We start from the raw sequence: 25,505 nt of genomic DNA, 5'->3' as shown, positions 1-25,505 counted from the left end.
GAAGTAGAGTATAGTAATATATAGATATATATATAATAGTTGTAAATTTAAAAATAATATAAAAATAGTTTACTCTGCTTTACCTATTTTTCATATACGAGTAATACGGTTACACTCATCTAGAAGTTTGAAGGAATAAAAAATTCTAGATCAAAAAGCAACTTGGCGAAAAAGGGTCAGGGGTTATGGCTTTTTTGGTCTTATATACATGCGTGTACAGCTTGTGTCTCTTCTCCCTCTTAAATAGCAAATGGAATCTACGATTCGTTTCATATGGAGCTGTACCTATGCTTATGTGTGAGTAAAAATACACTCTTATGTGTTTGTGTATATGATCAGAGCGTTTGAAATAGGGGGTGGACTTCACGCGTAGCTATATATCGCTGAAAGAGAGCGCGATTTGTCTTGGTTGCCACAACATCCTTCTGGCAAGACCAATTTGGAACTGTCTATCCTTCTCTACTCACATACACACACTGACACACATATATACTACACACACACACACTGTAAAATTGATGGTAGAGAGAGGTGGGTCAGTATAATATAATGTTCTGCCACCGCATTCAATCCTCTTCTAAAGCTTTTGACCTGCCGCCGCTGTCATCTATATATAGGTCTAAGTCTTTTAGTTCGCATAAGCCTCGTCCATATACAATGACAAAACCCCTTCAACGTGTACAGCTCGATCCTATATACGACGATACAGTTCTATAAGGCCTATTTTTGTGGCCACACCAAAATCCAATAAAGGCGCAACAAATAGACAGGAAGATAACAGATTGTTTCGATATAGGATATACCTACGTGCGTGTGCTGATGTATTTTATTTTATTCGTCGTCGAGTTTATTATTTCTTTTTTTCCATTTAAACGTCAATATTCTAACAAAGAGAAACATATATACTATTAGTATATATTTGAATTGGATTTCTGGTACTTTGTTTTAAATTAAACAATACAATCTTGACCTTATGGTAACGATCTTTTAAACCTTTCTGAACACTTAAAATACGAAAATGATATTAATCATGACAACAATTAATTATAAACTAATTTTATTCAATCTTAATAATACAAAAATTAAATTAAATACAACAATTTGAGCACTAATAATAATAATAATAATAAATAAATAAAAATAACTCGAGGTGGAATTATTACAGTTAAAACATCAAAATATATATTTATAATTATTAATTATACACTTTTTGTTAATATCATTCGAAAAAAGCGATTTGTGTAATACAATATTATAATTCATAATATTGAGGTCCAATTAAGTTAAATTGAACGTGTACTAATAAAGTATATTTATTAATTACTTGATGTTAATAGTTGAAAGTACTAAGATATAAAGTTATAATTCTAGGCTATGGCTATATAAGTGCTGTTTAAGTATACAGCTGTAAAAAGAGAAACGAGAGTAAGGTTAGGTTATTAATGAAGTATAAACGGAAAAAATGTTGATAATTTTAATTCAATTTAATAGTTATTAAGTATTGTACTTTAATATTATTAGAGTTTATAGTAATGGATCACGGATTGATCAAGAGAGGCTAAAAGTTGAAAAGGGGCATGTGTGTTTTTATTAGGATTTATATTGTTTGAAAAATTATTTTTCGGCACTTTAGAAAAGATTTATAATTTAGTTTTGGGCACTCCTTTAATTCAGCTGTGTGAAAACACCCACATAAGGGGTACTTATTTAGGCTTCTTTTGTCTTTGGCACAGTGATTTTCTTAGTATTTATTGCAACGAGTAGCATAATTACAGAAATATGAAGTGTACCTATTTAATCCTAGAAATTAGGTTAGTTAGGTGGACCACTCTAGATTACATATGGTATTTCTACCATAATACTGGGTAGTTTTATCTTACCAGTATATCAATTTAAACAGCATATTTGATGACGACATAAAACAAATTATCAGTACCTTAATTTTTATAATCAGTATTAAATTAATCTCCAATCTCCTTTTTGAGCAATTATACACCAGTAAAGTAAATATATAAGGTTTTTTTTCTTCAACATATTTATTTTTATTGTATATGATACATGGTTTGATGTAATATTTTTAATCGTTGTTTTTATTATCAATTCATATTTATATATATTTATTTTGAATTCTTTGTTGATATTAATTACTTAATAACTTTAAGACCTAAAAAGTAATCAATACATTTTATGTCAAATTTTTTAGTTGTAATACACAATAATATTAGTTGTATGCATTTTTTCAAGTCAGTTTTATGACTCACTGAAATAAACTGGAGTATAATCACAAGAATGTGTGATCTCAATACTTATTTCTCAGGGTAATGATAAAATATGATCTAAAAAAAAATCGTCTGACTCATAATATGTCTGTAAATAATTATTGTGAGCAAAATAAGCACTTATTTTTGGGATGCCATATATATTTTAACCAAGAAATGGCCAGTTCGTAACTATTTTAAGACAATAAGTAACCAAAAGTGCAAGTTGATAATGTGCATGTATCTGTATATACATCGTGGGATATTAACACATTATCAATTAATTATTCGGATCACGGTTAAGATAATACTAGATAGTAGAATATCTAATATATCGTGGTTTGGATTAATTTATTATCATGACTTATTATTTAATCAGTAATACTACTAATATTATCTAACCAATTTTTATAAAAACTAAAAAACAAACGGTTATAGTAACAAGGGTAAGATCATGGGCATAGTCCTAGGAAATATATTGTAATATTATTGTCTATAAGTTCTAATATTAAAATTTTTTCATACTTAGAACTCAACGTTTGAATAAGAAATTATAATAACTATTCATATATTATAGCTAAATATATCTTGTATGCAATATCAAATTTTTGTTATTTATCCATACACTAAATAATTAAAATATTTTTCCTTGTCGTTCATGATTGTATCATTGTGTGGGTCTTCATCACGGCTCAAATACACAACTTAAAAAAAATGTATTTAATACATTCAGTACCCGGTGTTAAATAAATGAAACTAATACTACTTACAGTTCCCTTAATGTTACTGGTATAGTATTATTATTTATTGATTGTATTAGTAACTATATATTTACCAAACCAGATTATTGATATTTAGCATCGATATATATATATCAATTGAGTACATCATTTAATCGAGTTTTCTTATGTTAACATATGCATTATATAAAATATACATTCATTAGGTTACAGTGGTTACACTTTATATTGTTATTGTGTGTTGGACATTGGTAATAATTGTATGGTTTCATTATATTATTTTTTTTACAATTGTTTGTATTTAATGTTAATAATTATTGTTTAAGAATAGAATATTATACAGGTGATTATTTGCATTAATTTGTAGTACGAAATAAAACGTTAACAAAATGTATGATTTACTTCACCGCTTTTCCATAATAAATATACATTTTTATGGATTATATATTTATGTGACACGTCACCATTGTTATTTAGAATAGATATAATATATGGATCAGATAGATTTTTTTAGAGGTAATATATTATAGGACAAAGGTATAACCTTTTCTGAATAACTACTACAATTTACTGGTTGGCTAAAATTCTCAATTATTTTATCGAAGTATAATAATATAATGTATTATTTATATAATATACGCACAACGAACGTAGACAACGATATTAAAAAATATATACATTGGATTTTACAATATAACGTATAACAATATGAATAATTTATTATTTTAGAACAATATTTAATTTATCTAAACCACGTGTGTTGCATTTTGACTTTCCGTTCATAGTTCTATATTTTATATGCTTATTGTAGATTTCCTTCGGGTTTTATGGTTTTTTCCCGTTTCACTAATATTTTAAGAATGCCTGGAAAACAGGTATTCATAAATTATTCATAAACTATTTTCGTGTACCTATACAAATATAAATCCTCGTTTTGCTCTTTGAATACGGAATAATATTCATGCTTTTTGCGAACGTCGGGGCATAATTTCTTTTTTGTACATCCTAAGGAATGCGTTTTGCCAGAAATGTATAAACAAAATTTCAATAACACCTTTTGTTCCAATAGCATTATTTTTACTTTTTTCGACATTGTCATCACCATATAAGATTGTGATAATATTACTATATGTATATGTACATGTACAAGGTAATATATAATATTATTGTGATTCATTCGTGTTTATGTTTTGTTTCAGAAGCTGACTACACGCTGGACGATTCGTATTGGAATCAGGAGAGTCCTGTCGGTGAGTGATTTGAATGATATTGTTATATTTTGTATTTAACCTAGTTATTTTTCTTCTTCATTTTGTTTTTTCGATGTTTTAATAAATTAAAAATGTTTATTACGACAATTATTACAATAATAATAATAATAATAATAAAAAATACAAATTTATTCTACGCGTCTCTTGTCTGTAATGATAATGTATATGTATATATATTATATATATTTTTTTTACCCACGTCGACCCATTTACTCCCTGTTGCTAATAATTTATGGATTCAAATTATTCCCCCTTCCGTTGCTATTAATTTATTTCACTCGTATGTGCCCCGTGTACAAACAAACATAACACTCATTTATCTATTCTGTATTGCGGACGATCTATGTGTTAAAAACGTATTAAACACGCAGTAAATTTATTAAAACGGGACAAGTATGACTTGCAATTAGTGGTTTTTGTAGGGTTATTCAACCGACGGCATAATAAATGGACGACATAACGATATTTCTGGTAGCCTTTGGAATTAAACAAATTTGGTTTTACAAACCCGTTTTCCTAAAAATTGTTTTTCCTGTTATATTATAATATGGTCGATGGGAATAATATTATTATTATGATTCCCTAGAGCCCAAAGTTAATGGGAACTAAATTTGATTTTAAACCTTAGGGTCTTAAAATGTTTAGTGTTCTGTAAAGTGTAAATACGCTCGTTCACCCTGCAACGTCTGTACTTTACTTTTTTTTATTATATGTTTATTAGTACGATAAAAATCACAAAAAAATATATAACGTATATTTATATAAGATATAGGTACACATATATATATTACAGTATTTACAAAATCTTTAAATTATTAAATACTATAGGTACTGATTTTTTTTTAAATTTAAATTGCACCAAATAAAGTTTTTAATTGAATAATTGCTACTTGTTATATTATTTATAAAATAAAGTGTATTTTAAACATTTTAAATCACCTTTCCATAATATGTTTAAATAATGTCTATTAAAATAAAAATAATTATTTAAACTGTAGGTCATATTAGCGCTGTTGCAACACTATTAGGACGACTATATATATATTATTTATTAAGTTATTGACGTCGGTTACAAATCAAATTAATAGTTATTTATAGTTTGACCATTTATATTTAGTTTAAGCTCAAATTTAAATATTTGTTTGCCGAGACTGCTGACTATTCATAATTCGGAGGAACAGTATAACGAGTAACGACCGATAGTGTTGGCCTGTGTATTTAGAATGAATTAACTAGGTACAAGAAAATATTGTTCCCTGTTGTGTACGTGTGTTGTGTGTGGTATATATGCTTGTGTAATGTGGGTGTGAACCATATAAAACTTTTCAGCTGATCAAAACGTAGAAACGTGCTTTGGTTTTGAAATTCAAGCCGATTGGATATGTGTACTGATAAGGATTTTGATTCCGAAAGACGACATCAAAAGAAAGATAGAAACGCATGTGCAACAAACTCTTAATTAAATTTCCGCAAGATAACAAGAGGTGTAGTATGACTTAATTTAGAGCACTCAGACCTTAGAAAGTTCTTAAAACTAGTAGTAACTTTATTTGTTACAAAATATAATTCTGTTACAATTGACGTGTATTTGGACAAATCTTCAATTGACAAAATAATTTTTTATCAATGGTCTCAAAAATGAAAGCTTTATAATTAAAAAAAAATAATGATAGTTAAAACACTATTAGTTATACTTCAATTTGTTTAAACTAATATTTTTCTTCAAGCAAAATATATTTACAATGGACCTATTTAGATTTAACAATTTTGCAAAATAGAAACGGTTTTAATTTATGCTACATGATAGTCTTTTAGTGTGCATTAGTTCGCTTAGTACTTGATTATGGATCATTTGTTTAGAACCCTTGATATTAGTTTGGGAAAATTGACTTGTTACTTGTTTGAGAGTTTATAAGTGCATCGTGATATTTTCATCGAATTTTAGCTTTTAGATTGGGTAGACTATAACTTTAACTAAATAGTAAATATACTGTATTGAACTATTAAATTTAATTTAAGCCTTTGTATTTTATAAAAAAAAATATAAAATACGTTTAACTTATAGTATTAAAATTCTAACATTAGGTTAATTTAAAATATTTAAAAAATAAAAACTTAATTTTGTTCACAACTCATTTCACATTTTATTTCTAATGTGAACTAATAATGTGTAATGTTAGTAATATTACTTGTTAATTATTCTTCATTGTATTGAATATATATTATATTCAAATTTATCTTAATTGTACATTAATTACTTGACTATTTATTTTACATAAATGTGTATTATTACAATTAAATATAAATATTTATATTTTTAGCTTGTTTTGCATAAATATAATATTATATTATCGTGATTTACACATTATTGCATTTTTAACAATCTTAAGTAATATTCATTATTTATTTTTGGCAAATGTTTGAAATATAATTTGTCTACACTTTCATACATTGTTTTAGAACTTAGAAAAAAATATAAATGTTTATTCTATTTGAAATTCAGAGATTTGTTTAGTAGTTTCGTACAATAATCTTATTATATATATTATAAAATAATTTTTAAATTTTGTATTGTTTACAATTATTTTAGATATTTTTATTGGAACTCAGCAATTAAATTATGTATTGATATCAGATTTTCTTTGTATATATAGTTGACATTTAATAATGAATTAGTCAATAGGATTTGTTTGTTTGACTTCTATATCAAGTTATTTATTTGAAAATTTAAATTAGAAAGAAAATATAAAACAATGCCTGTGGATTTTCTGATAAACGAGCTCTGTTGTAAAACAATAACGGAAGAATATAATAATACAAAACATACTGGCGATAACGCTGTTTGCGGTGGTGGGGTTTGATATTCTTTGATGTTTCAACGAGACAGTTTCACCTTACCAATAATAACGCACGTGGTCGTAGTATTAAAAGTAAAGAAAAAGTGGCGGCCAATTGCCAAAGATCTTAGATAGGATTTACAAATCTGGGCGGTGTTTGTAGTTCGTAGTTTTACATGGGGTCGGGAGACCGAAGGGCTCTCGACCCCGCAAAACAGAAAGGAACTGTGTTATAACGAAATTATACCCTTTCATTCGACCTGACGACAGCTATACATACACTCGTGACGTTTTCAACAATGCACAGGGTGTGCGCAGAGTGAGCACAATAGAGAAAAAAGTAGAGAACATAAAGAAAAACGATACTTAGCCCCGGACTCGGGTAACACTCGACTTTTAAGACAATGGGCAGTTGAGGACCACGGAACCAAATTGTATATAACCACCGGAGGGCTCTCTTTCTATGTCAATTGGTAAAGGAAGAGTACGAGCTGGGTGGTGGTGACCTATTATTGTTATATATTATTACTGTGGGTCACATCCACACTGTCGTTGCTATACATATACATATGTGGTATCCTACATTCCTGTGAATAGGCGTGAGTTGAACAGTATGCTGCTGAAGTAAGGCCAACATTTTCAATGAGTATATTATTATAGTTATAGTCGCTCACAACTCCAATATTTTTGTTAGAGTAGTGGGGAAAAAAATTTAAAGTAATCCAAGATGATTTATAATGATGAAACCTATTATATTTTTTTTCACTAAAATATAATTTCTTCAGGGTGATGACGTTTAACAATCACTAAAAAGCAAATTAATTAAAATTAGTAATTTATTCACGAAAAAATATAATTATTGTTTTTCAGTTTATTATACGTGTTTAGTAAAATTTAAATTTTATATATTGTAATAAAAATTAATTTTTTAAAACTTAAAAAAATAAAATTCACTACTCATAAATAATAATTCTATTAAATTTTAATAATATTTAATTCTAAAATTATATTTGATTTTTTATTAATTATTTGTTTTGAAGAAAAACTTGCTTAAACACCAAAACTAGAGGAATTTATTGGTTGAAAACAGAGTAGGAAATTAGTGTGGTTAAAGTTTGTATGGAAAAAAGCAAAACTTTCGATAAAATCAGAATATTTTTTTTAATCTCAAATACAGCTGCTGATGTTATTAATGTGTTAAACTTATGGTTTGAAAGGAAAATATTTATGTTTGAGAAAACTTTATCAATAAATATTTTAAAATAAATGAGTTTTAAATACTGAATTTGGCATAACGACTATAATGTATCAGTATAGCAGTGCAGTGAAATAATATCACTTCAATATTATGTTTACCTGCTTCTCTTTATTTATAATAACAGTGTATATTATATCGTATTCGTAATTAGGTATATAATCGTGTTAATTCAGTGGTTGTGTTGATTAATTATAAACAACTTCAAATTTCCAGTAAATATTGGATTAAACTATAAAATATATTATAGTAAAAATATATTTCAACATTAGAATAAATAGGATTTGATTTATATCCAAAAGTAAAATTCAAAATTAAGATCATATATTTCACTTGTTTTTTTTTATATAAAATCAATTATTTTGGTATCGATGAGCATAATACTATTATGTACCCCTTTGATGGATATAATCTTGTTTTTTTTCTAGGGGTTAGCAAATTAGGGATAAAAAACCAGATAAAGACAGGATGTTGAGCCCTCGTAGAAAATAAATAGTACAGTGGGTTGTGGTAAATAATTTTAAAGCAATAATAAATCATCGCATTCAGAACACGTTTTTAAGCTTCTAACGGAATTCAACTCACTAACATTTTCATCATACTTCATCGAAAATCGATAGTAGTCTGTAATTTTTTTTCTTGCACTTACAGAAACTATATTAAGTGGTTAAAAATAATTTATCCCTAGTATCTACCATTTATATTAGGTTTAAAAATTTAAAACATACCGCAAAAAGCTTTTTTAAGTACAACTGTTGCCAAAAAAATTTTCATGAAAAAAAATACTTAGATTAATATATTATCTACATATTATAATTGACTGTATAATAATTAACTTAAAAATTTAAATTTAAAAACTTTTTTAAACATTTTCGAAATTGATTAAATAAATAGGCGCAATCCTAAAGACTAAATTAAGCGTGTTGTTAATTTATTAATTATAATATTAATACATTGTACACAGATAAAATAATAAATTATAATAATATGATTATGTTTTTCTCTCTGTGTATACTTATGACCCGTATGATTCTATGAATTTAAGTTAAAACTATTTATGGCTTTTTGTATAGACGTTTATTTAATTTTAAACATAAATGTATAATATTAATCATGATATTAACTAGAATATAAATATATTTAATACAAGTATGCAATGTATACAATATACAATTACATACTTACTTTATTTACATAAAAGATTTTGAGTAATTAATTTATTAATCTATTTACACATCCAATATTTTTCTAGAAAGGGATCGATAAATTTAATTGAAATCACATATACATTAGGGAAGTAATTCAATTTTCCCACTTAAATTTCTTGCTTCAAATCTTTGGGATAAGGTCCAAACCCGTCAGTGATTTATGTATATAAAACCCTATGCTCTTGATAGTTAAGTAGAATAACTATAGTAGAATTTAAAACCAATTTTCCGAGAAAAGTTTATGTGGAATTAAAGAAATGTTTGACTAAGAATATACGAGTATATATATATATATATATATATATTATTTTTCTTATTTATTAAGTTAAATTAAATAAGTTTAAAAACATTTAGCAGCTATGATAATATTATTATACGATAAATTAGTTAGAAACAACTTTTCTCCGCCAGGTAATTTTTCTTTAGGAACAAATTATAAGAAAATTTACCTCCTAAATGTGATACTCAATTTTAAATTCATAATAAATCACTTTTTAAAATGATTATAAACACTTTTAATGTTTTTATATTTAAAATATTATTCCACTCATAAACATGATGATAAACGGTTTTATTTCTTAAATCTTTATAAATAAAAATTGCATGTACAACGAGTATGTCCGCGATGTACTCCAAAACTACTCAACCGACTTTTATAAAAATTATGATCAATGTGTGTGATTTGGTCTTCGTCATAAGATACAATAGAATTTACTTCATTCTACTTTTCTTCCATATTTTACTCTTCCATCCTCATTGAAATAGTTTGAGGAGGCGGAGTATCTAAGCTGTACCCAATAAATAAATTAGGTACTTCCTACGAAAAACCTTAATCTGTACCTATTATAAATTTAAGTACATTTATAATTTCTTTATAATTATTTATAAAAATTGGTGATTGATTAATAAACAAAAATAAGTTATTTAATATATGCTTGGAAATATTAAACCAAAGTCAGATATTCAATTCAATTTTTTTTTATATCATTCATATTTATTTATGAAATTAAAAAAACTAGAGGATTAAATTTATCCCATCTAAACAATTTTATCAAACCCCACTTATGCTTCCCCTCTTAAATGTATTCTTCGCTGTGTTGTAAATTATAAATCATCTTACATACAAATAATGATACGCATACTGCATGATAAATACAATTATTGTTTTTGAATAGATTTTGAGTATTGTTTCAATGAACAGTAAAATTGAGTTCCCAAGTTCGTGCTCCGAAAGAGATTTGTTTTTTCTATTTGTTTGTTTTCAGTTTTTGCATAAAATATGAAAAAGCACCCAACCAATTTTCTCAAACGATATTCATATCAAAATAAACGTTACCCATCTGCTATGAAATGTATAAATTTCTATTACAATACTTATGTGATTTAAAATACTCTTTTCCCACGAAATTCAACAAGCTAATGGTAAAATCATTCAATTTATTCTTTATTATTGAACTTTATCAGCCACATTAAAAGTATTTTTACTTTAGTTTTAATAAGTGTACATTTTCGCATAATATTTATTATTTAGTATGTATCCATAGTTACGTTATGCAATCCATAAATGTTTTAATAGCTCTGTAATAGCTTTATTTATTTTTAATGTTTATGACAAGTGTACATCATACTCATCAGAGAAAGTAAAAAACATGTGCTAAAATTCGTTTGGTTTAACTTGGTGATTGTTAAAAGCCTCGAATTGCCTATAGCTATACTATCCAAGTCATAGGGCCTGAGGGTTTTGTATAAATTTTAAACATTTTGCATACACCTTCTGTAATTTAATTTAAAACTTTTTTTAATACTCTCGAACGTCGAACTAAGACCCTAAATTATTGTGCCCATTATGGCGTCATTGTCATCTGCTATCAAATTGCTAACAAAATAGTGTAACAGTTAGATTCACGCAAATAATACTTCCACAAGATCATACAATTTATGAATACAACACTTAAAATGTATTTGTTCGTATAAATATAGCAAAATTATATTTTTTAAAGTTAAAACAAAATTGATCATTATTATTTTACCCGTCGTCGTACGATATATAACTGTGTAGCTCTATTATATAAAGGACTTTATTTTCATGGCTCTTGACAAAGGTAATTTAATAATAATAATAACAATAATAACGACAACGACAACGACATCATACGCTGACAACGTCGCTTATGAATATCTCATAATATTATGATATATAAATATAGTACGATTCAAGAGCGCACGTGTGCCACTACTTTTGCTCCGACGCCGTCTCCCGTCCGCGTAGTGCAGTGTTATAACACGACCGTGATTTATAATAGTCCTAAACTCTGCGCCCGACAGCCTAAGTGTGTGTATAAATCTCTCAACGTGCGCCTTGTCTTGAAAGCGACAGTCCGGAAAACAATACTACACACGCATGGCCTGAGAAAAAAGAAACGGTTTATATGTTAATAATCTGTAAAAATAAAAATAAAAAAACTGAGTCCGGAATAAAGGGTAAAAACAGTGGCGGCGCCCGAAATGATATTATGTGTATGCAAAAAAACAAAAACCTAGTGTTTAACCGGAACGTCTTTCGCAGTGGAAAACTTCTACTCGCGTGCCTTTTTCCTATATAAATATCCTTGCCGGATGTCGACGCTTTAGTTGTAGCAGTGAACCATTTTCCACTATCGTCTGTACAACTTGCTCAAAACATATATAAAATATTATTAATATTATTTATTGTCATGTTGTCACGTGTGTCAAAACGAAACGAAACGTCAGATAGCTTATTACGCGTTTTTCGTTTACGACTATGCATATAATTAGTAAAACAGGTTAACTTATGAAATATCTAATATTATATTCCAAGTATACTATACTAATTCGTATTATATAGAGTTACTAGATGATTAAAGTAAAATTTTAACTTTTAAATAGTTCCTTTGAAGTATTTTGACATACAGATACTTTTCGTTTTTAAAAATAAATGGTAAAAACGTGATTATCTATTTCAAACATATTACCATTGTAATAATAAGTTCTGCTTATATTGTATACAATATAGTAAGTTCTTATTCAAATATTATTATGTAAATTCTAAATTTAAAATAGTTCTTACCTTTGGTTTGATAGGTAAGCTATGTTGTGTTATCTTCATTATTATTTGATACTTATTAAAACATTAAAAACCTAAACTTATTTTGAGTACTTAATAAATAATATATCAATCAATTTTAAATCTCAATAAATTCAAAAAAAAAAAAACATATGTAAGCCAATTATTACAGTAAATATTTTATTAATTTAAATAAATTGAGGAGTATTTAGAGTATCATTAATATTATTAACAAATATGAGAGAAGAACGACAAAATTAATTTTACTATTATTTATTTCTATCTAGTATTATCATACTATAATATTTATAAAATATTTTATAAGGACTAACTTGAAACAAACTTGAAACCACAAATGATATATAATTAATTTAATTAGTGAACAAGCGGATCAACAATAGCAAATGCAAAAATCACACAAAATTATATTATTCGACCAAATATTCAAACTTTTATCACATTTTCCAAAATATATTATATCATAAACGTACTTACATTTTGTTTCTATTGATCTCATTTTATACTGAAAAATACACATAACAAAATGTATCAAATTGAAATCATTATGTGTTGAGCTGCACAAAGTATTATATAAATTATAAACACCAAAGAGTATATATTTTCAACTTATCTTATGTATTTTTCATTTGTTACTTTAGCCCATTTCCCATACCTATGATTTATTTAATACTTATGTTTGTAGTGTATTTTTCATCATATCTTCTTTTGCTTATTTTATGTGCACATATGTTATATATAGTCAAGTATTTTTTTCACAATATTATCACGTTGTGAAAGTTCGTTTTTCTAGAATTATTGATGACTTTTTTGGATCTCTATTGTTATTTATACCATCACAGAGATAACTATACAATAAATATACATTGATTTTATTTTTTTTAAACAAAATACTTATAGAGTTTCATACATACATATTTTTACTATCCATTCATATATTTTTCCTTTACTTAATAGTTAATTAACATTTTTAACAAAAGACAAGTGACATCAAAACTAATTTAGTACTTACATTTAAGATAACAATAATATTCTGTATAATATGTTTCATATTAAATATTTATCTATATTTAACTTTTTAATATACAAATATGAACACCTGGATCATTTTCTACACAAAATTTAAAGTTATCAATCACTAGTTAATTATAATGCATTGCGTTAAATAATTACAAAACATAAAAGTAACTAAAATGTATTATTAAAGTTAAAAATAAACTTTGGAATCTAAATTATTGTTTACTTAAAATGTGTTATCTAAATGACCATATTTATCTTAATTTATTTTTCTAATTATTTCAAGATTTTTCAAAATTATATTTTCAACTATAAATTAACAATAATCTAGCTAAATAATTTTTTGTTTATTTTAATTATGAATACTATTATTCAGTATTTGTAATTTTCCTTAAATTTAATAATTAATTTCATTCAACTATGGGATCATTTAAAATTAAAATTAGATATAAAATAAACAATTTATATGAGCCAAAACCAAATGATTTTTTGCTTTATAGTATTATTTAAGAAATACAATTATGTTATAAATATAATTATTTTGACATTACAAATATCAAATAATCAATGCATTTCCAATATAAAAAAATAAAATCTACCAATATAGCTAATATCTCGTGAAATAACTTCCCAGACGTATGACGATAGGAAACATTTTTAGATTTATATTCCAATTGATCGAGACACGAATGCGAAATGAGTGTGAACGATACTGAAAAATGCTTCCGGTGAGTTTCCCTTTACGGATTTGCATTTGCCTTTAGGGAAAACTTTTGCTTGAATCGATATTGGTTTATATATTTATTTATTTATTTTTTTATTTTTTTTTTTTTTTGAGGCAACGTTAGAGTTCAAAGTGAAAACTAGGGTCCGATTCCTACATTCTCTCTCCCTCAAATATATGATATATAATATATATATATATCTGCCTCTGTCTCTGTCTCTCTCTCCATTCTCGGAGACTTCTCCCGGGAGACACATAAATTAAATAGGAAATCGGTAGCAGTGGACTTTTTTTTATACTACTATATATAATATAGTATCATGGTCTGATAGGAGATTGAGTGGTCGTCTTGCCAGATAACTCGCAAGGCCGCAATAAATAGCAAATCATACAACCATAAATAATCTCTCTAATACCATGAATATCCAATACTACCAAAAATAAAATCAAAATCTTCTGAAAAATAAAAATACATTATACATTAATTGTATGCCTATACAATATACATATATATTATATAATAAATATGATATGGTGACAATTTTGAAAAATCTATTGTCCTGTTTTCTATTTTTTTTTTTTAATTATATTATTACGATTATTATTATTATTATTGTATTCTGAATAGTATTTCACACGATAGCTTAAAAATAAAATCCTTATTGTGAGTCGATGTTACAATAGTCCAAAGTTATTGTTAGATATTTTTTCTATATTCATTAAAATATATCCAAGATTAGTGTTCAACTAAATAAAATAATATTATATTAGTGACCTTTTTGTCTAAATTATTACATTTTTCTCCGAACTTTTTTAAAATGTGTATTATAATAATTATATTATACTATTATAGGTATAAAAATAAAAATTTATGCGTATTATGCTTCTATATGTTATCATAATAGTGATGTAACTAATTATTTTTTTCAAATGTATTAATACCTACTAAAATCTTTTCTTTTTTTTTTTTATCAATGATTTAACGGGAATATTACTTTGATTCATATTATATTATTAAATATAAAATCTCTTATATTTATTTAATGTTACGTCTTGAAACAAAATTGCTAATTTGTTGTTAATATTTTTATTAAATACGTGCGTAGGTATAACGAATTAACAGAAACAAAGTTTTATAGTTATTAGGATTTTAAGTAATTTACTATATATAATTGCATAGGATAATGCAAAATATAAGGCCAAAAGTTTGAAAAGAGGTTTTACAAAAATTTTTTTTTTAAACCATTACAAAAAAATTATGTATAAATGAATTCATAAACTAATTTTGTCAAATAAGTTCATGAAAAGTTTAGAGCTTTGTCGTTCTGCTTACAAATTCATAATAATACTCCCAAAAGATGATTAAGACAAATAACTCGGAATAATTTAAATAATGCTGATTACACCTTTTTATGTATATACTATTTATATAAATAATTATTTAATTAATGCGGGTTATATAAATATGTTTAAATAAATGTCTTAGTTAACGAATAATTAGACGTTAGCGACGAGTTTTAAATAGTATCAAACGTTGAAATTTATAGATTCCGGATGGGCAAACACTTCAAATATATTTTAGCAACGCTTATTATATAACTAGTTATAACACTTTCCATCTATCGTAACAAGCTTAACTGGGTTCAGACAAGGATTATGCATAATTCTCGTCATGGCATTTAATAGGATACTATCCTACATAATTATATACATCTTTTAAGTATAAAATTACCATGTTGACACGGTTTAAACATATTAATATTTAATTATTTTAATTAGCCTTATATTAAATTAGTTTATTTTTCAATAATTAAAAAATGTTAGATTATGTTATTCAAACCATAATAGTATTTGCCGTGTCATAATTTATATATTATTAGAAAAATATATACTTAGTAAAATTATAATTGACAATGATATTAAAAAAATTATATGTACAGTTAGTATTTTACATAAAAATGGAAGGTATAGAATTTTTTATGTAATGTGTATAATCGGTCACAATTGCATTTCCAATAATTTGTGGTGTAATTTGAAAAAGAAAACAAGTGAAATATTATCACATAAAATATTATGATTAATGACTGTATGCGTACTATATGATTACATTCATATATGATTAATGTACTCGATATAAAATGAACAGCAGACCAGTGAGTTCTAAAAGCACTTCGCAGGAACATTTTTTTTTTCATTCAAACCTGAAAATAAGTACTGTAATAACATAATTCTAAAAGTTTATTTTCGTCGGATATGATGTAAATTTGTTATTTTTATTTTTATATTTATATAGAATATATTTATTTTAATATATTATTGACATTATATCCGTCACCGCCATTAGTGGTTTATCTAATATATAGGTATAAATATTTCACTGATACAGGAGGTCCATTGCTATTGTATCGTTCATATCGCATTATTGAGACTATTACAAGGTAAAATGGGTATCAATAAAAAAAAAGGATTGTTTTAAGTTTATTTCAGCATTATACATTTATTTCTACATACACAAAATTAACTGGAGGTACTATATTCACACTAGTCCACCCTGTTATTTAAATTGCAACGGACAAATTATAAGTTGTTAAGTTTAATAATTGGTAAGTAATTATAAGTTGGTTTTGGAATTTGTAAGTTTCTCAGAGCTAAATTGTATCTGAAATTAACTTAAAAGAGTGCTTACTTCACATTACCCACCGTTAGTATGTTTAAATTACAGCAAACAACTAAATTCTAATTACTTATAAATTAAGCTCTACAGTTTACAATTTTCTTGGTATAATTTTAACAAAGTGGGGAGGAACTAATTTCACGATTTTACAAGAACAATACGACTACGATTTGATTAGTCACAAGTGTACTGTTAATTTCGTATCGATGAACAATCTCATTATAGTTCAAATTCTAGACAGAAAATGAAGACTATAATATTATTTTATTCCGTTATAAAAGACATTTCGCTTTTATATTATCCTTCGATCCTAATGAAGACGGAAACAATTTGAAACGGCTCTCTAAATAGGTTATCGTCGTTCATCAAATATATTTCGTAAGTGGTGCGCACGGCTATGTGAAGACTGAAAATTTTTCAATATCGATTTGGGCGTATATAATATTATAATATTACGATGGCATCATTATTTTATCTGATATCAATCATATCGATGACGATTACAATCGCGATACAGTGTAATAATTTATTTGCAAAATAATTTCAAATGCGTACGGCTTGCGGGTTGGGACTATATAGGCGTAAAAATGACAATTCATTCGTCCACTTCGGAGTAGTAAATCGTAAATCACGTCATGCAATGATTTCCGCAAGCAACAAGTGCATAGGCCACCCCTGATCAAAATGTAATTCCACGGAACGGCCGTCGAACGTCAAACACGTAAAAGAAACAGTAGTTTAACTGCTTATAGTATATGGGTATCGCGTATTGTACATACTTAGAGTTATGGGCTTGAAATATTTCACCTTGACATTCTCTAAACTTGAAATTTTATTATTTTGAAATACTTCAATGATATATTGAAATATGTTCCAAATATTTATCTATTTAATTTGTGGTCATAATTTATAATTAGTTCGTTAAACTACTTCGACTAACTAACTAAAACTTATAAATTGTAACTTAAATGTATGCCAGTATTTAATAAAAAATATGTTATTTGTTTTTTCTTTCTTAAGTAAGTTATGTTGCCTACAAATATAGAATGAAAAATTGAATATTCTCTACTAATAAAATATATATAAATATATATTTATATTATAATACGTATATAATATATATAATATTGCAATGGTTGACAGAAATAAGTTATTATTATTAATATAGTCTTAAAAAGAATTATAACAACGGGTTAGATTACTGACAAATTACAATAAATAAAATAACTATGAAAATATTGAAGTATAAAATGCGTGTAGTTTTATCAACTAAAAATTGTTATACATCTTAATATTTTACGAAATATTAAGCTGCATCGGTTTAAAGAAAACAGCTTTCTTGACAGAATTTTTTGAATAAAGAATGAATATATTTTCATGTAATTAATAATACATAATATATCAATTGTATAAAGCAAATAAAATACAATATTGTAATTTATATAATGTATTTTATATTTATGTAAAATACTGTTCGCATCTAACGTAATAATTATGAGCTTACTTTTTTTTTTAACTTTATTTTAGAACAAACAATCTGTAATTTAAATTCTCAATAAGCATATATGCTTATATATATACATTATATATTAATTTGACATGTGACACGTGAAAATAGAAGCCACCCAATAATGAAAAATTATATTAGCTTACTAATTTAAAAATTATATATATATATATATATATTCATAAAATATTTGAAAAAATAAATACATTTCATGAAACTTTAAAACCTTATACGTACTAAAAAATAGTTTCATAATACATAGGTACACCTATCATTGAGTGAGTAGATTCGATAAAATTAAATTCACAATTTATTTTCGTAAGAACTACACTCTACTGCCACAAAACTCGTATGTCGTGTCATTATTGTCATTAGTATTATTATAATTTTAATTACTATTATATACTGATGTCGTTGAATGGTATATTTTTATATTATCGTTATACTTAATATATATTATAATATAAAGTTCTTTTAACTGTTCGATTTTAAATTATTTCATACAATTGTCTCACGATATCCTGTGAGCCAATTCGTTGAAATGGACAAAATAGGGAATTGTTTACTTTCGTGATCGAACAACATACTTTTCATGGCAAGGGGGGGTGGAGATTAACCGAGAAACAACTGGTCATTTTGGACATGCACATTTTATTGAAATTCCGAGAATTTTGATAGTTTAAGAATTTTAGATTATCTACCATTATGGACGTCTACATTTTAATATTATTACACAATACCTAATGGTCACTGATACTTGTTTCCACAGTTTCCAAATTTCGGACTTAACAAGACTATTTTAAGAAATCAGCATCACTCGACCCTTTTTTCAGATGCGAGATAACATCTGATGCTCTCGGTAAATCAAGTCACTCCGTCGCGCGAATCGTGAATGTTTCCGCTATTTTTCGTGGACCTCATACCCAGTAATAACAATAAAGAATTTTTAAATCTGTTATCAATGCTATACACCGAAATTAAAGTTAAATTATCCTAAACAACCAAGAGTGGTCCACCCCAGTGTCGAAACAGTTAGGCCTACGAATACACTGTTAACTATTGCCACCATCTTTCATATTATGTTAAATGTGGGGGAGATCGCTACTCAGACATTTACATTAAAGACAAAAGCAGCCTAGCTAAGTGCGCCCTCTGCGCGGGTAACCATACTTCCAAGGATACTACAAAGGGTGTCCAAAATACAAAGCATTTCTCAAACGTTGAACAGCAATTCATTCAAATCATCGAAATCCGAATACAGTACTCACGTCTTCCATTCTCAAATCATCACCTCACCCTCCTAAAGCTTCTTACGCCTCCGTCTTCGATTCTAATAATATCTTATTATCTAATAGCTCCATTTACGATAAATCGTTTTCCAAATTTATCTCAAAACTTTCCACATTAATAAATCCCCCTCATCTCCCCTTTTACATCCGTACTGCATAAACAACATATTCCACAGTCAAAATTATCTCTTCCTCAATAATTTAATTACCACTATGTCTTATTCACTGGTTACGATACCTGTTCATTCTAATATGAATATTTTGTATTAACTATTTAAGCACAATTCTATTAAATATTAATGTAATCTATATTTCTATATATACGTTATGGTAAGTATTTTAATTATTGAACTATAATAGTTGTATACTTAAAGCTAATAAAAAAAAAATAATAATCACTAAATTTCTATATTTAATCCTCCCTGCTAAATTGATGTCTAAGTACATCTCTATCTCAATCGTTTTGCTTTTTAAAGATGACTTCTCTTACAATTTTATACGCCATACAGATTTTTAATCGTTTCCGAAAACAGCAAATTTTAAATATAGATTTTTTTCTAAGTTCACCTAAAAATAATATGACACATTTTATGTTATTTAACTCAGTTGTTGTTATTAAATAATATAAACATTTATGTGCAGTAATAATATTATTCATTAAAACTCATTCAACTCTCTTACGTCAAGTTTCCTTCAAGTAATTTATTTAATTTTTAAAAGTTGTTTTTGTTTATTCAGCCGTAACAATTTAATTATTTGACACATTATGAATAATATCACTATGAAAATATTTTGGGTCACATGTATAAAATATTATATTTTATTATATATGATATAGATTTAAAGAATCAAAAAAAAAAAGAAAAAGTTCCAGTACATATAATTACAAGTAGAACATTGTTATAGCATTTATATTATTGTATAGGTATGCTACGGTTCATTGGTAATCCAAAAGTGTATCGAGCATTATCACAAGACACACATACTGATACAAGTTTTTTGATACTCAACCCATACACAGCACATATACTTCAGTGTGATTCCCCAAGCATGCTCACATTACTAAGCATATTAAGTACTTACTTAATAATGATTTTACTTATAAGTTATAAAACTATTTAATATTTATTAGTATAGTACTTATACAAAAATGTCTACAGACTATAAAATGTTAATAGATTAATATATTATTATTAAGTTATTATATAATCTTAAACGTCATAGTTCCTATATCTCCTAAACCCATAACTATTGGCTATATCCTTAGCACATACAATTAAGTAGCATAGAAACTACTCATTGAATTTTGGTTTATACACATCCAAATTTTCTAAAAAAAATTTAACAATTTACAGAAAAAAAAGAGTACTAAAATAATATTATAGTTTTTTATAGCAACAATGAATTCTTCCAATGACGATATAAAAAAAATTAAGAATTTTAAAATGTATAATTTATTTTAAATATTTATATTTCAAAATTTAATTTTAAATTAATTCAAAATTAAAAGGAAATAATGAGGATAATTATGCATATTGGATATATTATATATAATCGTGTATATTTATATATAATTTATATATAAATTATACATATATAACATTATGTAGACATGTGATATATTATTTAATAAAAATGGTGATTTAAATGGTTTGAGTAAATTATATTACATAAAGTTTTGGGAGATTTAATTCACAAGTGGTGCTCGTTAATAATCACTGTCGTATAAATTCGATGAATAACATCATAACCCAAACATTATTCATTTACTATCATCACCAAAGAATAATACGATCTCAATGAGACATTTTAATGTATATTAGACCGCGTGTATTGATATTATAAACATGTATTTAGAAATATACATCATAATATAAAATTGTATAGTAATTTGTAAATTATTTTAATCATTGCATTTAAATAAGTTTCTAATATTTAAGATCTGTTTTATTAATATTTTAAATATTTATACTTAAACACTTACAGTTATTCACATCAATGTACAAATATAATTATCGTTTTTACTCCAATATGTTGTCAGTTCCGCATTTAAGGGGGGGGGGAGGGGCACTGGCTACAACTGCCCCGGGCGCCAATATGTTGGGGGCGCCAAATTTTTTAGTCAAAAATTTGTTCATTTGTAAAAACTAAAACTTTTACAATTGAAATTATTTTAATATCAGTATTATATAATACATAATATTTATAGTTTTAATTTTTAGTGTATTATGGTGTTTGAAGTTTAAACAACTAATGTATTTATAGCAATATAGCTATCAGTGATCGAGAGTTATTAATATATCATATTTGTTGTGATTATATCAATAGACATGGGTTATTTATAATAATACAGCATATTTTGTTATCGCGTGCGGCGTGCCTTTTTCTTTCAAAAATACAATATAATAATAGTTTTTGAAAAATATTTTATAAATAATATATTGTTTTAATCTTTATTGTTAACATTTCTTGATAGTTGTAAGATTATAATCAATGGATCAAAATTAAAAAATATATTTATCTGTCTTATTAGCTTCAAGATTATGAAATAAATATAAATTATTAAAAATTTGTAAAAATCAATCTTACATTATTAATTTTGCTAATTATTTAAAAACTCTTAATTTCAAACTTCAAATAATTTAATGCTGCAAATAACTGCATGCTAATTGCTTACATTGATTTTTTTTTTATAATACATTGCTTACAGCTTTATTTGTATAATCAAAAATTTGATTTGAATGAATGATAATAGTCATTATTACACATTATAGATTGAGGTTCTTAAATTAAATGTATGAACTATATTTATAGACAATGACGGTATAATCAAGATTCAAAGTAAGAGTGTGTAGGCTGGTTGTAAGACTTCTACAAACAGGCTAAAATGTATAAAGAATGTCGCACGCCCTATCTTTTAAGACAATAATAAATTTCAATATTTTTACTGTCTTCTGATGTGGAAAACAAATTTGGACTGCTTAATAATTTAGCAGCCTTATTTTAAAACTGAATTCGCGTCTTCATAATAAGCAGGGTTCAATAGTTACATACATTCAAATGAATCTAATGTATCTTTGCAAAAGGAGAGGGGATCTGCAATTATTCAACAATATTTTTTAAAAAAGTACTCATTCTTCTTTTTTGCTCACCATCTTAAAGGTTAGTGAAGATCTATTTCTCGTGGGTAGGCCCCTTAAGGGGGCGCCAATTTTTCGTCTAAATGCGGCACTGTATGTTGTTAATAAAATACGTGGAAATAATGCAATTTAATCATTACGAACCTCCACTTGTTATATTTTGAGGATATTATAACTAATTTTGAAAGAGTTAATCAAACAATTATAGTTAGTTAATTATTACATTCAAAAACTAGTTCCACAATCATGTTTAGGCATAAATACAAAAATATTTGAGTTTATACTTGAATACCTTCATTTCAAGTATTTTTCAAATAATTTTATTTGTAAACCCATATTTAAATAATTTACAAATACTGCAGAATTTCTTTTTATAAAACTCAATAATCAATATGCTTATACTCAGTCGTAATATAATAATATATCGATCGTTTTTATTTTCATGATTTCAAGCAGTACACGAAATGTATAACATATATTATTTATTCATGATTTCGACTTTTTTTTCGACTCCTTTACTAAGTTAAAAAAATGTATTTACAATTTAAATCTTTTGATGTCTAATTTGATTTAATTGTATTAAGTTAAAAAATTGTATTTATAAATTAATTATTTATGTTTAATGTGATTTAATTGTATTCACTTTTCTTCTCAATTGATAATTTAGCTATTTTTTTTAGTTTACACTCACTGTACTCTTACTCTTTGGGGTGTTTATTTAAATAAATATTATTATTATGATTATTATTATTATTATTTTAGTGTCGATATTTTTACATTAATATGTTACTGTGATAATACACATTTTTGTAAAAACGACACTGTTTGAAATTTATAGTTTACCGCGGTCGTGTCGGAAACTCGATAGAAGCCCACGATTTTACTTACTCCCTTTTTTTCATTTCGTCTAACTATGTACATAGTATTAATATAGTTTACTATTATTCCACGTCATTAAATAGCTGTTGCGTGAGTGTTCGCACTAATATTACTATTAGTTTTCGATTATTATTATCATTAATAATACTACGTTGGATCGGTGTGAAATAAATCGAAATGAAATCGCAATTATTCTGCTAGTCATTCACGCGGCTGTCAATTGATTCTGATTACGTTTTACCTTCCCCACATCGCTGTGCATTACATCAAAGCTTTTCAGAATGACTTTCCTTCCACGCCAAAATTCCACCGGTACCCTCCATTGCTCCTTCAACTTCTATCGGGTTAATACGTGCCAACAATGTATTGTGCAAGTATCGTTATCCCTTTAACTTTGCTAAATCATCCTTTGATGTGCATTGGCCAAATGGCAAAGTGCTTTATCCCTGTTTCAAATTTGATGTAACTCATATAATAATATATTGTTTATTATCTAGGGTAATTCGTTGAGCATCCTCACTCTCGTGTTTTCTTTTAATAGTGAATATATTCAAATTCTAATTTTTAGAATTGTTAAGTATATATAAAGAGTAAGAACCATATTATTATCAAATAAATTTGATTATTTTATGCCATTTAAAATGTTCTATGATGATAGTAATTTTATTTTTTTCACAAGAGAACCGGCCAATTTTTTTACTATACATTATTAGAATAATTTTTTTAAAGTTTATATATTAAATATATAAATTATATTATATTATATTATATATGATTAATTATCATTGACTTATTATCCTTGGTACATAAAGTCAATTAACTCAAAAACCACTAATTCAGATTTTAATTTGGATAACAAAATTATTAAGAAAATTATCTGCTAATAATTTACTATTATTATTATTTTTTCGTACAATAAATATGAGTAGTTAATTTGTTATTTGAAAAAGAAATTAGTTAGTTAAACAAGATAAGAAAATTCTTGATGTTATAAAATAAATGTGAGTATTTGAAAGTATTATTAAAAGTTTCAAAGATTAGAATTTTGAAATTTGAAAAAAAAACCTGCACATTTTGTTCATACAGTCACAAATATCCTTATAAATTGTATGGCAATGTACCGATTCCGCTATTATAATGACAACAATGTCGCGAACACTATAATACATTAATACATATATAGCAAAATAAAAACTATCTAATGTTGTGGTCTAAATTATAGTGAAAAGTTGAGAATGACTAAATGCATGACATCTATGAATCAAACAACAAATGTTTGACATCTTCAAATGATTAGTATACAAAGAAAAATGTTTTTAATTGAAAAAAATAATGTAGTGGAAATCGCTGTAAAAATATAAGCGATAGATATTATTCTTATTCTTGCGTTTTTTTTTTTATTTGTCGAGTTTTCACATTATTATTTTGAATTCTTGTAGATTATCGATCGTCAACCATTTTATATATGACAGTTCTACCTCATTCTTTTTTATTTATACATCAGGGAAAATGTTACCTTTTCCTATTTTATGTATAAATGATTCAATAGCTTCATTTTGTTTAAATATATATAGGTAATATATAAATATATATATTTATTTCA

The 25,505-nt window shown here is 25.9% G+C and overlaps 1 protein-coding gene across 4 annotated transcripts in view; it reads left to right on the top strand.

Moving 5' to 3' along the window:
* Window positions 1-25,505, top strand: part of LOC113550513 (disintegrin and metalloproteinase domain-containing protein 11) — a 225,288-nt gene that overhangs the window by 132,458 nt on the left and 67,325 nt on the right. For 3 of the 4 annotated variants that reach the window (XM_026952393.1, XM_026952391.1, XM_026952394.1), the window contains exon 2: window positions 4,198-4,248. In XM_026952393.1, the coding sequence (XP_026808194.1) occupies window positions 4,198-4,248 (51 nt within the window). The remainder of the gene's footprint in view (window positions 1-4,197; window positions 4,249-25,505) is intronic. The other variant, XM_026952392.1, reaches the window with a different exon arrangement.

Source organism: Rhopalosiphum maidis, chromosome 1 (genome assembly GCF_003676215.2).
Source record: "Rhopalosiphum maidis isolate BTI-1 chromosome 1, ASM367621v3, whole genome shotgun sequence".
NCBI lineage: Eukaryota > Metazoa > Arthropoda > Insecta > Hemiptera > Aphididae > Rhopalosiphum > Rhopalosiphum maidis.
This window is presented reverse-complemented; position numbering and strand designations above follow the sequence as displayed.